Here is a 15,914-nt window from a genome sequence, read left to right on the forward strand (position 1 = left end):
TATGGTGCAATTGGATCGTGGAATTATACAATTTTTCGTTCTAATCAGTACTTCCGTCAGAATTATGGACAGAAATGCTAGCATGGCGAAGGCGAAGGCGCACAGTTCAACTACCAGTCGACATTATTGGCCGTCAGGGGAGGTTGGGCACTGGCCACTGCCGCCTAGGAACACCACAGATGCGGTAACACGCAGAGAGAGAAGGCGAAATCAGGGCCCTTGCTGGCCTTATCACGGAGACCAATAGTGTCCTTGCCTACTTCTAAGGATTAAACGTGTAGCAGCGTTGAAAGATTGAACTTAATTCGAGTATTTTTCGCCTTGCACTTTCAGCATGTATGAAATCACCGCAGCTAAATTGCAAGCATTACCATGATAAAAATTGAGTACTCTTCAGCTATGACAAAATATTTGGCATTAGTTTCATTTGAATGACAAGATCTGACATAAAAAAAAAAAAAAGTAAATGAATTCATGAACACCATAACTCTTCTTTCTAGAAAAAAATTGCCCAAAAAGTCCTAAACCTACAGGACGGTGGCCAATTTGATCCAAAACTTTTGAATTAGACTAATTCAATATTAAAATTTTTGATGATTTGTCACGTTATTCCTAAACCTACTTGTCAATATAGTCCTTTACGCTAATTATCCAGATAATAAGTTTAAAACCGAATTGGCAAATTTTTAAAAGGTTTAAAACTAAATTGATAAATTTTCAAAAGGTTTAGAAATAAATTGACAAATCGTCGACTAGTTTAGGACTAAATTAACATAATTGAAAGATTTAGGATTGACTTGGCCGCTATATAATAAATTTATGACTTTTTGGACAATTATCATTTATTTCCCTATGTATTTTCTCACTTTTGATATTTTAACTTTTGGATGTTATTTGTTAATCTCTTTCACTGATGATCAAGCATGTTCTAAAAGATTATACATATACATAAACACATACGGGCAATTGCGAACATGCGTAATTTTGTGCTTTCCATATAAGCAAAAATTACATTATTAGGAAAGAAAAAAGATCAATGTCAAAAACACTTTATTTAGCATGTGAGATACACCTTTAACAGAGAAGGAATAACAAGCCCTCTCCCCCTATCGCCATCTCCGCAAATTTAACACTGCGTAAAGATAGTCGTAACGATCAATAAATCATGGCCAATCAGTGTCCTTCGACGATCGAGCGACAACGCTTCCATGCGGCGGCGCTCTTCTGCAAGATCTCCGCTTCGTGAGGCGCGAATTTACCGGTGCTGAGGACAGCCAAGATAAGCTCAGAGTGGCAAGGATGGCCGAACTTCAGCAGAACGCTGCAACAAGCGTCGGTGATCGGGGGGCCCTTGTGAACAATGTTCTGGAAGATCTCGATCCCGCATTCTTCGGTCATGTTCTTGATGCAAAGCTCGAGGGAGTCATCGTAACCCGGCGCCGGCTGAGGAACATGTTCAGCGAATCCCAGCTTGAGCAGCGCGAAGCACGCGAGGAGGAGCGCAGGAAAGGCGATGGTGGATCTGGCCATGGTTGTTCTGCGAATGGTGTATCTCACTTTTTGCTTTATTTGGTTTTATTCGAAGGATGCGTTTGACAGGAGACAATCGAGCGCTTTTATAGTGATGTCGAGGACTGGTTTATTAATGTTTCATAGCAATTCTTCATTTATTTGCTGCGCAAGAGATAGCAAGTTACAAAATCCTGGCATTTAATGATTCTTGCAGCGTTCATCGATGCCCATGATCATTAGCCTGATTGAGATCTTCAGTTTACCATTAATTAAAACCCTAATGGCGTTCTCGCTTTTTGTCACATGCGCATGTCAAGGAAAAAAACCTCAAATAAAAGGCAAACCCAATGACACATTTCGACCACAAGAAATTTCTACAAAATTTCAAAAGAAAACGATTCCTTCTGTCGAGATGTATTGTAGCGACGCGATATACAAGAGGCGGATATAATAATTTAAATTGTAAAAATCATTATCGACTTATCTTATAAAATATATTCGTTTCAAAAATCGAATTTAGATCACCCCATGCTTCTAACCATTTAAGTTTCTTTTGCCTAAATAAATTTGCATCCTTAAAGTTTTCTTTTTTTTCTCCCCATTCATATATATATATATGGACCTCTCGAAGGGACTCACCATGCTTTATTCCTGTGCTTTCTTAGTGATCGACTCATGGTGGTTTAAGCAATATCATTTACCTAAAGCATCTCGTATCTAATAAGACAATTTTCGTGTGGGATGATAATACCATTAGCCTATGAATTTTTTGCAAAGTGTGCAATGTCGTATCTAAACTTTCAATTCATTCAATTTCTACACTTTTGTTCAATGTGCAACTGTCAAAGCTAGCCCAATGACCAAGAGGGGAGTGAAAAGACTGTTTCGAGAAAATCTAAACTTTTTCATGGAATGCTTGCAAGTATGTTTTAGTAGATGCAGAAATAGTTAAACAATTATTTCTACTTATGTAAATAGATCAACGAATGAGATAAATAGATAGAAAAATTTCAAACATATATGGAGTGGATCGGCTCATAACCAAACCTACATCTACTCTTTCAAACTAACAGTTAAGAATCGCGCTGGAATTTATTTGTAATCTTCAAGAGGTTAAAGATAGTAGCAGGTGGTGCTTCTATTTGAAGCTAGGAGATACTCTACAAAAACATAAGCATTTCTATCACCATGAACACCCTCTGTTCACAGATTACAAAGCTCCCCAACCCGTTCAAATAAATCTAAATCAGAGTACAAGCAGTAATCACACTTAAAAGCACGAGGAAATTCAAGGAAATAGAGAGTAGAAGCTTTCGAATTTCCGCCACTGTCCTCAGCAATCTTTGACCCCCTTTATAAACTTCCAACCCTTGATCTAGCTGCGGGAAAGTCCTAACTAGGTCGAAGGTCCGTTGGAAGACAAATATCTCCCTAGCCGGCATCCGGACTGCACAATCAGTTTGCCATCGTTGAGTTAAAATGGAGTTAAAATGGAGGTTACCATCATTGAAGACTTCTACTTCCGTCCAGTGTCTAACTCTCTAAATGCTTGTTATTAACCTCTGATTTAAATCTTAAATGAACTCAAAAGAGGTCCGGTTCTTCTTGTTTAGACAGTAGAAGCACGTCAAACAACTTCTTCCTCGTCAATAGCAGGAGCACTTCTACCAACAGTCCTTCTAGTTCTTTAACGCTTCTAGCCGAAACTGGCCGTTCACCATCTATCCTTTGGTCCTTCCAAGTAAAAATGAGTATGGATTCAAGGTAGAACTTGCAACCATAAATATGGAAAAGTTAACAAAATAATAATATAATTTATATTTATTTTTTAAAAAAAAGGGGCGAGGGGACACAGGCCCTTGCCACCGCCGGGGCCGCCAAACCTCAGCGGGCTCGGCAGCCCTAGCCCTCGCCGCCGGCTGCCTCCCTCCTCCTCCTCCTTCCCCCTTTTTTCTTCCTCCTCCTCAACCACCGGCTGCTTTTCCTCCTCCTCCTTCCCCCCCACCCCGCGCCAGATCTAGGCGAGGCCGCAAGCCCGCCCGGCTAGGCTAAGGGCCGCCGCCCGCCGGGGGTCGCCTCAAAGGGCGGTGGCCCTTGGCCCGGCCGGGCGAGGGCCACCAACCCTTGCCACCGGTCGGCCGGGGTCGCCGCCCCGGCCAAGGCCTCGGCGACCCCACCGACCCTCCCCTTCGTCGCCACCCTTCCCGACGGGGGGAGGCGGCCCTCACCGCCTCCCCATTTCCTTTTTTAATTTTTTTTTAATTTTAAAATTATTATTTTAAAATATTTTAACTAAATTTAATTTTTAATTTAATTTAACTATTTTTTATATTATTTTTTACCACATCAGCCTAAAACGACGTTGTTTTTGCGTTATTTGGCCACGTCGGCGTGCAAAATGGTGTCATTTTGCACTCGTTTCGCGGAAAAATGCCACGTATGCAATTTTGCTGGATTTTGGCCAGATTGGCACTTAGGTGAGCCATTTTGCTCCGATTTTGGCACTTAAATGTATCTTTCGTAAGTTATGGTACTTAAACGTCCATTTCTACAAAGTTATGGCACTCCAAGGGTTCGCATTTCTGTATATCTCATTTTATCTTGTAATTTTTTTGTATATTTACTAAGTGAATGTTTTATTTAATCTCTCCTCTCTTTTTCTTTTTCTTTTTTTTTCACATAGGTATTGTCTTAACGAGGGCATTATCATCAATAAATACAGTTAACGAGTTGAAGTGGAATGAAATTATGTGGTGAGGTTTTCTTGTTTTAGTTTAATGAATAGTAATTTTAATTTAAAACTATTTGAGTACAGTCCGTGCACCGTTTTTCTTCTCTACCATGACGAATCAATATTATGTTATGGAATCTACTCTTATAGATGAATGAGAATGAAGTTTGATAATTCATATTTTACGCTACGAGTTTTATTTGTTATTTTATTTTAAATGTTTACCTTTTATGGATTTTTGCTATTGGTTTATGGGAAATTTTATTATTGCTTTGACTTTCATTTTCCTTAACTAAAGTTGAAACAAAAAATAAAAGATTAAATAAAAAATTGGAATTGGTCAATTTCAACGTATACAAGATAGGTCCAGTCTTGATAGGGTACTTTCCAAATTCCAAAAATTGAGAACCAATCCCAATAGGTAGATTGCAGTTTTCAAGTGAAATGAGAACCTATCCTAGAACCACTCACCCTTACTTAAAGACTCCAGTTCTATGTTATTCACCATTTTTTGTTCATCCAAATCTTCACAAACTTCCTCATTTTACAACTTTTTCACCCTTTACTTAGGTCCAGCCAACTTTCAAACACCTTATATGCATAATATCATGTTCAACCTTAATAGAGGCAGAGCAATCTTAACTTTTGATGGTGCCGGTGGGACACGATCCGCATATCACCTGTGCATCTATAAAATAGTGCTCCACTAATAATGCACACATTAGTAATCTCTTTTTATTTTTGTCATCTTCAAAACATCATTCTCTTTTTATTTTTGTCATCTTCAAAACATCATAGTGATATCTATCGAACTTTCAATGGATGGAATTAAGAACTTAACAAATTGTAATATTGGAGTAATCATCGCAAGAATATGATTTTTTTTTCTCGTTTTACAATTGAGTACTTAAACCTTTTTTTCTTCAACTAAATACCTCAACTATTTAATTGTGGATCAATGTGAAGCCTTTGTTAAAATCACGAACAAAAAGTATCAATGTGGACACTAATGCCATTAAATAGCCATTAATTGTCCACATTTGCACCTAATTTTTGGGATAATGTCAAGTCAATGGAGACACATTAAATGATTGAAATCATCCAAATCGGTATCCTTATTCTTTCTCTTCTCATCACCTAACACAAATGAAGATGGCACGGTTCTTGCCGAGTAAGAGAGTCACGCAACCAATTATGCTTCATTTTTGCGGGTAAGTGAGCTAGGTGAGTTGCGCAAGCAAAATCACATGGCATGGCGGTTTATTTAATGGAAGCCACACGTTGAGTCAAATTCGAAAAGTCGAGTTACTTGATTGAACAATATGTTTAGCTTCTCGATTAGAAAATATGCAAAAGCTGAGGTACTTGTGCCACTTTCAAATGTTCACCATCATTTTTCTAATATTCAGTGCTAACAAAATTCATTAAGAAGGACAAACAATTTAGTAAAAACTAAAATAGAATCTGAGAGAATTATGCATGTGGATTTCGTACGTGCAAAAATTCACTCGTATTACAGAAGGAGCACGTGGTCCCTCTCTACATGCACATTTCCTCTATGTTTCCCTTTAAATAAATAATTAAATAATTCTTCGCTCAATCACTTTAAATGGACATTTTCATCTATCTTCCACTCTTCAATGGCAAAAAATTCGTAAAAGAAAAAGAACAGGGACAAATCGGTTGGGCAAATAGTAGTCGAGCGTTTAAGGATGACACCAGACGTAGAATAGAAGATTAAAGATTAAAAGTGTGTTACCGCTTTAACAGTTTAACATATCGTGTTGAAAGATTGAACTTAGCTGGACCATTTTGCCTTTGCACTATTAGCATGTATGAAACCACCCTAGCTAAATCTCGAGCCTTATTAATAATAAAAAAATTAGTACCTTTCTACCATTATAGAGGATCTGTCAATAAAATAATTTGAAAAACAAGTTTAGATCAACAAATCGGAAAAGTAATTGAATTCATGAGCTCAATCACTCTTCTTATCCCCTTTTATTTTCTTAATTTTTACATTTTAACTTTTTCAGTTATCTAATAACCTCTTTCACAATGATCAAATTTACAAAAAAATGAAATCGACTCCTTCTGTTAACTCTACACAAATTCTCTAATAGAAAATATTGACAGGGCTTTGTTTAAATATTTGTGGTTAAATCATGAAACATAAAACTAAAACAATGTTGTGTTAGTCCAAATCTGATTTTTAATACAGATTTTACTTAAACTAAATTTTAAAAGGAAGCTAAAAAAAGGAAGGAGTAGAAACATGATTGTAGCTCTCGTCATTACCACCCAACCATTGCTCGAAAGGGCTGGCAGGTATCAGCAACCATGGGCAAGGGTACAAGGGAGGGTCAATGACCCTCGCTCGATCTAGGTGGCCACAACCCTCAACCCCAAATCTAGGAGGCCCTTGCCTACGGTCGGTGAGGATTGCCAGCCCCTAGCTAGGGCCTAGCGACCCTAGCTAACCATTCCCCAACCTTGTCAACTCTTCTCAACGATGGTGGGGGCGGGGAGGAGGGCTGCCACTTGGTTTCTCCTTCTCCTCTTTTTCAATAAAAATTTAGCTTATTTTTAAATTAATTTAAATGAAAATATTTATTAAAAATTAAACTTATGCTAAAATGATTTCTTCTTAGTCACTTAGGATAAAGAAACTAATTTAAAAAATGATATCAATAGTTAAGTTGGACAAAGTTAACGGAATGGCTTGACTAAACCAACTTGACAAACATTAGGATTTAATTACATTTTTTTTACTAGTTTTAAGACTCAATTACACATTCATAACAAGTTTTAAGCTTTCAATACACTTATCCATTTTACATAGTCATGTGCGAATATGAATAATTTTGCGCTTTTTTGATGGATTCTAGTCCATATAAGCAAAAAACACATTACTGGAAAAGGCTCGATATCAAGTATATTACTTAGCATGTAAAATAAAATACACATTCAAGAGAGAGAGAGAATCATAACTTCCTCTCCCCATCACCATCTCCACAAAACCAACCCAATGATTATATCGCTCTCTTTTCAACGATCGCACGGCAACGCTTCCAAGCAGCCGTGCTTTTTCTCAAGATCTCCGCTTCGTGAGACGCAAATTTGCCGGTACTGAGGACGACCTCAATAAACTCGGAGTGACAAGGATGACCAAACTTCACCAGAACATCGCAGCAAGCGTCGGTGATCTCGGGGCCGCGGTGAAAGATATTCTGGAAGGTCTGGATTCCACATTCCTCGGTCATTTTTTTGATGCACAGCTCGATGGAGCTATCATAACCTGGCGCCGGCTCAGGAATATGTTCGGCGAATCCCAGCTCGAGCAGGACGAAGCACGCAAGAAGGAGCGCAGGAAAGGCAATGGCGGATCTGGCCATGTTTGCTTTTGCGAATGCTGTATCTCTCGCTCTTTCTTTGCTTCTGAAGGATGTGTTTTGACAGAATATATACGGATATACGGGTGCTTTTGATAATGATGTAAAGGAGTGGTTAGTTAATGCTTCATGAATCATAACTATACTTCATTTATTCTGGCGTTTAATTATATTCTCTGTGCTCTTATCATATGTTCATGGTCATTAATTTGATTAAGATCTTCAATTTAAAGCGTTATTAATTAAGCCATAATGACCTTCTCGACTTTTTATCACATACACACGCGTCAAGGAAAAAACATCGAGTACTTATAAACAAAATCCCATCGAATGACCTGAGAAATTAATTAAGACTGTCATTTCAATGCATATAAATAGCGCATATCAAAATATGACTATCATTTAATTATAAAGGAATTCGCTTGTCCTTAAAAAAGTTGTGCATGATAGACTACATTAAACCCATGGTTTGAATAGTTTTCCATTAGTCCATTTGTTTCGCAAAAAAAAGAATAATTTTGCTAAAATATTTTTTTCAAAGTAATTTGTTATATTTCAATTTCATGAATTATAAAAAGTATTTTTCATTTGTTCAGTTTTATAAGCGATACAAGTTAAATTATGAGTTTTTTGTGAAACAAACGCACCATTCAAAAAAACTTAAGAATTAAAAAATATTTTCCAAAAATAATCGTTTGTATCACTTATAAAATGAATGAAGAAAAAACATTTATATTACCTGCAAAAATAATTAAATATAAATTGTTGTTGATGATAATAACATTTTCTGTTAATTAAATTTTGAAAAATGATTGCAAAACAGTTTTTAATATACTGTGAGAATAATAGTCTATTTTAAATCACAAAAAATCAAATTATAAATAATTATAAATTATTGTTGGATCTACTTTTTCAAGAATTTGTTACCCACAATAGACTGTTAATTTCACAGTATCTAAAGGCTGTTATGCTAGCAAAGTTAATTTTTCTAATTGATATAATCAATTGTTTTTCGGAAAAAAAATTTCCATGAAATAAACATTCTCTAAACACACTCATTTTCTCCTCGGAAATAGGTCTACCCTAGAATAAGCGTTGACAGAATTGAACTTAGTTCGACTAATGTCTTGCACTTCCAGTGAGTACGGTGGAATTACCACAGCTTAATCTCAAGCCTTTTGTCATCACACAAGTGAACTTTTATCCTACCCAAGAAAATGTCTCATGTCCCGGCGCTCTCGATCTTGGACGTATCAGATTAACGAACGGTGCCGCTGGGAATCATGAGGACGGAACGTAGGCGATGGCAACGTAGGTCAACCAATGCATCACTTGCATCAATGGAAGTTTCAACACAGGAGATGACAAACATTCTTCTTCTCTCAGTCCATGTCGAGAGGACGGAACTCGAGAGTTTATGGCCATCTGTAGCTGCTGCCGAGATGAATCCCCCCCCTAAACAGTGCAGGTTTGAACGGTGCTGGGATTCATGGTTCGGTGCAAAAGGAAAAGATATGAACGAATTAAGGAGAGTGAAACAAAATATTAGCGACGGCGGGAGAATTTACAATGTCGGTGTCTAGAACAAGTTCCTGCTTGATGACCAACAGCAACCCGACCTCTTAAGGGTTACTTAGCTGCATGAACTTCGACTCCATAGACGGTAAAGAGGGAAAACTGTTACTTGACAGCTAGGTCTACATTTTCCGATCAGCTGAAAGCCTTCCCAGAAGTCACATGAAACTCCGCATCTCCCTTGACTGTGTTCTCTGTGAAGCAATCACGAGGGTTTCTTACTCCTTTTCTTGGCAGATTTGGCGATGGCATCGCATATCTCTCTCTTCCTCTTGTTGTTCTGGTTGCCGTTGCTTTTGTTATTTTTGTTCTTGTTTGTGTTACTGGTATTGTTGTTATCTCCCCCAATACTTAATGAAGCCTTCCCCTGAACTTCCAAAGCATCCTTCACGAAGAATTTCAGCCTCCATAAGGTAGATTCACCCTGCATAAGTTCACGTAACCAAAGATCATGTCCAGATAATAAAAACCCTTGGATGAAGAGAACACAGGCCTTTCATGATGAGGGTCACAGATCAGGACCTGAGCATCCATGTCCAGGTTTATCTCCTCAGCTGTTGATTGGAAGTTTGGATCACTCTGAGCAACAATCTCCAATGCCTTGAGGAGATCTTCAGGAGACAATAAACTAAGGGCTGTACCGATACTTCTTTTCTCTTCAGTCGATATTTTCCTGAAAATGAAATTCTAGTGAGTTCCTCCTCCTCGTCTAAAAGAGAGAAATTGGCCAGACTCTTATCAGCCTTATTTGCAAAGCAAGCTATATGAATGAAGAATCCTAGTATATTGAAACCATTGTTTCCCTAAGAAGAGGAGCTGGTGACCAGACAAAAGACTCCATGGTACTCCAATTAACTAATGACTAAACTTAAGCTCCTCCAATTTTTAGTTATTTACAACAAATTCTCCGTGTACATTCAATGTGGAGCTTTATGCACCCTCATCACATGCATCAAACATCTCTTCTAACCATCTCGTGCTATATTTATTAAACCTTCTCAAGCTAGCAGAATAGCGGATGCCTCATTGTGTCAATTGCACACAAACTTAAGAACCCAAACAATAAGTAATTAGATGATAACAATAATCCAAAAGATAAGTGAATGATAAAAGCCTATTACAAATTCTCTCAGCTATACTCAATATAGGACTCAAGTGGTCCAACTCAGACTCCTATATTTGCGGAATCAACATTCTCAGACAGCGGTTTCTACTCCCAAATCTTAAAATGACCAATCCTGAAAATCTAATGTTTTTATCATCCAACTAGCAAGATCTAAAAGTCATTCAAATTAATCAACATGCCTCCTTCATGTATCTGAGTTCATCAATGGCACCAGGACACTTAAAATGATTCATCATACTTCATCCATATTATAAGCTTGAACAAGGCATATAAATGATAGTACGGGCCAACTATTCATGGTGGAGGCACCCACTTTCGGGATAGCATCAACCGTCATGCATTTTTATTCAGGACAATATACTCTCCAATGGTTCATTTCGTTTAACAGCTGCATAGTCTTGGCGCAAATAATGTATATGCTGAAATTACAATTGCAATTGTTCATCATCAATACCCAAGAGTATGGCAAGCAGTCAAATGGATATCAGTATATTCCCAGATGCTAGGAAACACAATCTCAAAGCCCAAAATGGATTGATATAGTTTCATCTAGAAGCTCCATATGTATAGAGTGAAAAAGTATAAACCAGAACAGGAGCAATCATCATAAAGCAGATTCCAATAAAATTTAAAGAATAGTCAACACACACACAAAAAAAAAAAAAAAAAAACACTCGTTTGAAACAGACCTGCATTTCCGAACAACCATTTCTCTAAGCTCTTCCAAATGCAAATCAACCTCATAGAACTGAAAGTTCATGAAAATACAGGATTTATTATTCTCAAGAATCCAAGCAAAAATATATTTAACAGAAAAAAGAATTTGCAATTAAAAGAAAGCAACTTGGCCGTCTATGGATATGTGTATGTAAAAGAACATGTTCATGCCAATTATCAATCCACATATTATGCATATTGACAAGTGCAGTACCTCATTACTTATGTCTCTTGCCAACTTTGCATAAGCAGCCTCCTGAGCAAGCTGCATGTCCATCTGCGCAACTAATTCCTCCTCTTCTCGTCTTTTTTCCTAAATAAGTATGAATTATGATATAAACGACATTAAAAAGAGTAAGGGTGTGTTTTTTTTAAAATATCACAGGGATATTTGAGGAATCGTGACAGTCCATCCCAAGGAAGTCATGACCTGTAATGTTAATGGAACCTAGAGAAAAGTTTCAATTTGATAGCCAGATCCCAACTAACCTCCTCAGGTAACCTTGGGCAACAGCTGCAGCCACCTCTCCTCAAATTTTTCCAGCAAAGTTTTGGCCATCATGTGAACATCACTTTTTTCATCATTATACTTCATTGCATTCTTGAAAACTAACCTCACATCAGCACATATATCATGGACATTTTTGTAACCAGTACCATCTTTAGCCTCCATTTGGTTTTTTATAGTACTGAAGTCCATTGGCTTATCAATCACCTAAAACAGATCATCCAGAACAAAAAGTAAAACTGTCAAAAAAGGAACTGCAAGAAGCAAAAGGTACAGCTTAGAGCTGTCCATTGTACTGACAACAACACTAATACATCAGATCCCACAAGACCAACGAAAAGAAGAAAGACAAGACAAGTTGGATCAGCCTGTCCTGAGTCCAACCAGTTTGAAAGTGAACAGATCACTTGAATATGAAAAAGGACATTTTAAGATCGAAATTCAAAATCCATATACTTTCATCTTTTGTGAAGATGACAAGGATTTCTAAGATATGATTATATTGTTACATATAGGGCAAATACCACCAAAAACCCCAAATTATGCCCACCGTGACACATATACACTAACTTTTTTTGTGTCATCAAAACACCTAAAGTTGCCTATTGTGACAAAATACCCCAACTTTTTTTTGTATATGGAAAAAAACCCAAACTTATGCATGTTACATATATACCCTTTATTACAGTTGCATCCAAGATATATTTGTCAAAGTCATATAAGTTTGGGATTTTTTATAACATAAAAAAATTCCGTGGTATTTGTGACATAAAGTTTAGGGAATTTAGTGACATAAAAAATAAAAATAAAAAGTTTGGGATATGTGTGCCGCAATGGGCATAGTTTTATGGTTTTTTTGCAGTGTTAACCCTTATTATATACTTGATTTTTGTATATTTCTTAATGGAGTAAGAAAGAAGGTGTACTAAATTCCACAAAAACATAAGCATTTCCTAAACCAGCCATGCCTACAAGACTTCATGTCCATAACCACAATAAGCAGGCATATGCATCAAGTTGACATCAACAAGCATTATTACTGAATTAGAAAGATATAATAGAAACTGGACCATTATGGACGCCACATACAACAGAATTTGTATATAGAGTAGAAAAATAAGAAGTCGAACAAGGCCGCCTCCTGATGAAACATTCTGAATTCTCAAAATCTTACTATTTAGAATATAGGCAAATATAAATTTTTTTGCTTACAAGTCACATTCTCAAATAGAACATGACTCAAATTAAATTGATAAGACTGAAGTCATTTGGTTAATGATATTAATTTGTGGGCTTATGCAAGCATGAAGGGAAGCAAATTCCCAAAAATCTCAGATATCAAATGACCATCAAGCGGGGTTGTGTTTTGATAAGCAATCAAACTATCACTGCTAAATATTTTAAGATTGCAGATCCATCTGCAATGTGTTTAAATAATAAAATTTGCCATCTTGTTTCGATGGGTGATCCTGGAAATTATTGCAAGAGGCACATGGAAGTGCATAGCAATCGCTGTTAAAGAAATGATAATATGTACCTCATAATAGTCATCCAAGCCAAGACCTTTAACATCTACAGGTTGCATAAAAGGCCATGCCCATCTGTGTTGAGCGATCTGACACCAATAGTTAAGAGATGATGCTTAACAAACATAGAAACGGCTGAAATATAACATGCAGATTTTTCTATCTTTACAAATGGAAAAACATACTTTCTTGTGCAAGAAAATTGAGGATGGAAGACATGAGAAAAGTTAAAACAGGCTAGAGGTTCGGATCAGCGAAACACCTAAAATCAATTAAATAAAACATCAATGAAACAAACATTTTAGAAGGACAAAGACAGTTCAAAGAACGTCCCCGCCTCCTCCCCTCCCCCCTTCCAATCGATACAAGATGGGGACAAATAGGTAGGGAAAAAAAGGGGCAAAAGTAGAAGAGGTCTAGGTCTAATAACAATAATCAAATATAAATCTAGCCAGTTAACAGCTGGACAGATTCACCCAGTATATTAACATAATAAAGAGGTTAGTTAATGCCAGCCTCCGGCCTCCTCATCACTAAAAACCGAGAGTCTATGGGATCCAACAGCAAAGTGTAAAAAGATACGAATTATCATACCCTGGCTCTGCACTTCCAAGAAACCTATGACTTACAAGGATGTGCATGTAAAGTAACTAGTTTGATCAATCCAACTAAGCAATAAATCTAGACAGACAAAAGAGTATCTTCTAAAGATATGTCAAAACCGAAAATTTAGACAAATAATGAAAACCTGACAAGCATACTGGGGATGATGCAAGATAGATGGCAAGTTCATTAAGCGAGCTAGTCATTACAATGGTCATCTTGAAAGTTGATAGGGTAAAAGTATAAACCATCACCAAAATCATATATACATGTAAACCCAACACCATCATTATATTACTATAGAGGCCAAACAAGATGTGTGCTCCAGCAACTCGTTAGTTTAATTGGTTAAAGGAGTCAATGCAGGATACTGCATTATACACGAAGTGCACATAAACATTAGATGATTGCCTGGCGCAATATTGTGCCAAATTGGCGCATAAGCTCCTGCATTCTCTTTGCAGCAGCTGCTTCTCTGCGAGATGCATCCAGTTGCTGCTTCTTCAAGCTAGGGATTTGCCTCTCTTTGTCTTTATCCTTAACTAGTGAGCTACCTTTCAAACTGTTCATTTGCTTTTTACTTGTATTGAGATAGAACTGCTCAACTTCATTGACTCTTAGCTCGAGCTGCAGAGGAAAAAGCAATCATTAACATAAATTGACCGTTTCTTTTCCAGACTCAAAAAAGCTAGCAGTCTACTGTAAGAAAATAACAAGGAGAAGGCAGCACAACAGCAGATGCTACTCATCAATGTGAAAGTAACCTGCATATGCTTCTTCATCATTGTCTACCTTCGTATTATTCAGCTATATACCAAAAGGGGGAGCATAAAGATGAAAGAACATGGCAAGTTCACAAGCAAAAGAAAACCAGACATTGCCTCAACGTATTTTATGAGGTAAGCATAATTCAAATGAGTCACAGCAACTACACGGCCCCCCAACCCCACCCCACCCACCCCCCTCCCCCAAACTCAAACAAAAATTGACAAAAGATGTTGGCAGATCACATAAATGAGCGACCCACAATACTCCTTCAAATCCAGATCAACATGGAAAAAGCATCCTTTCAAAACCTTGTGTATTTTACCTGGTCGACCTTCTTGAGAATCTCATCTACACTGTTCTTAAAACCACCCAATTCCGATACATTAGCCTCGTGTCTTTCTGTTCCAGCTATATTATTATCTTGTGCCGAGTCTGCTGACGCACCCGTCGCTTCCATCTGCTACCATAATAAATTAATGTCATTTCACAATCACGATGACTACTGAATCCTAATAGCAAAGGCAAAAACAATGCAAATGTCTCCACCGGAGTTCCATTAAGCGGAGACCACAGCCTCGTGGAAATGTATGGCTAGCTAGACCGGAGTCACGGGCAGATGCACTTACAAATTAAAGCGACACTCTCATCAAACAAGCGAAACATAACGAACCCTACCAGCTTGATCTTGGTAAAACTACCGGGCAAAAATCCTAAACCGCTTCCGACACAACCACCCAACCCAATCAAGCAAGAGTGCAGCCTCGGGAAATTACCGCCACCAAAGGAAGAGGCTCAATTAAACTTTTTTTGCACAACCCACGTTTAATCAGAACGATGGGATCGAGAAAAAACCGAAATTTCAAACGACCAATCATCGAGCGATCAATTCGAGCAGAGCCCATCATCGACCCTCGAACGGGAGAAGCCTCTAGACAACTCTACACGATGCGGGGATGGCAAAGCGATCCCGAATTGCCCCGTCCATCCGGAGCTCCGCACGAGCATTGGAATGGAGCTCGCGCGAGGTCTCAGCAGCACCACTCTGCTGGCAATTTCCGCTCCCACCCACCAAGTACGCCATGAATGGGGAAGCGAGGAAAGAGCGAACACAGGGAATTGGATCGAACGCGACGGAGAAGGAGAAGGAGGAGGAGGGAAGATCAAGGCGTGGTTTTTGAGAATTCGAAAGAAGAAGATTTCTTACCGGAGCGAAGATGGAAGTGATGACTCCTGTTGAGGCGATTTCGCCGGTGTTGGAGTTGACCGTCGGGGCTCGATAGAGGACAAATTTTATTATGTTTTTCTTCTCTATATATATATTTTTTTTTCTATTTTTTAACAGTCACATGTTTGTATTTTGAGATAACGATGCAAGTGGAAAAGTTTCACAAATATTTCAAGAACTTGATTGCATAAATCCCATTTGAAGACCACATCACAGATATAACATATATAT

At 37.8% G+C, this 15,914-nt stretch overlaps 2 protein-coding genes across 2 annotated transcripts; both read right to left on the reverse strand.

The window, feature by feature from the left end:
* Positions 1–1,076: 1,076 nt before the first annotated feature.
* Positions 1,077–1,541, reverse strand: LOC120289001 (protein DOWN-REGULATED IN DIF1 11-like). Its single transcript, XM_039303384.1, has one exon. It carries the CDS (start codon positions 1,528–1,530, stop codon positions 1,174–1,176), a length of 357 nt encoding a protein of 118 aa, XP_039159318.1. The 5' UTR covers positions 1,531–1,541; the 3' UTR covers positions 1,077–1,173.
* A 7,617-nt stretch (positions 1,542–9,158) lies between these two features.
* Positions 9,159–15,635, reverse strand: LOC104421807 (transcription factor GTE6). The gene is given in 9 exon segments (XM_039303769.1): positions 9,159–9,634; positions 9,733–9,883; positions 11,026–11,084; positions 11,268–11,368; positions 11,546–11,768; positions 13,099–13,176; positions 14,102–14,317; positions 14,781–14,915; positions 15,232–15,635. Coding segments are annotated over 9 exon segments (1,314 nt in total). The 5' UTR covers positions 15,364–15,635; the 3' UTR covers positions 9,159–9,415.
* Between the last annotated feature and the right edge of the window lie 279 nt (positions 15,636–15,914).

This window comes from Eucalyptus grandis, chromosome 10 (assembly GCF_016545825.1).
Source record: "Eucalyptus grandis isolate ANBG69807.140 chromosome 10, ASM1654582v1, whole genome shotgun sequence".
Classification (NCBI taxonomy): domain Eukaryota; kingdom Viridiplantae; phylum Streptophyta; class Magnoliopsida; order Myrtales; family Myrtaceae; genus Eucalyptus; species Eucalyptus grandis.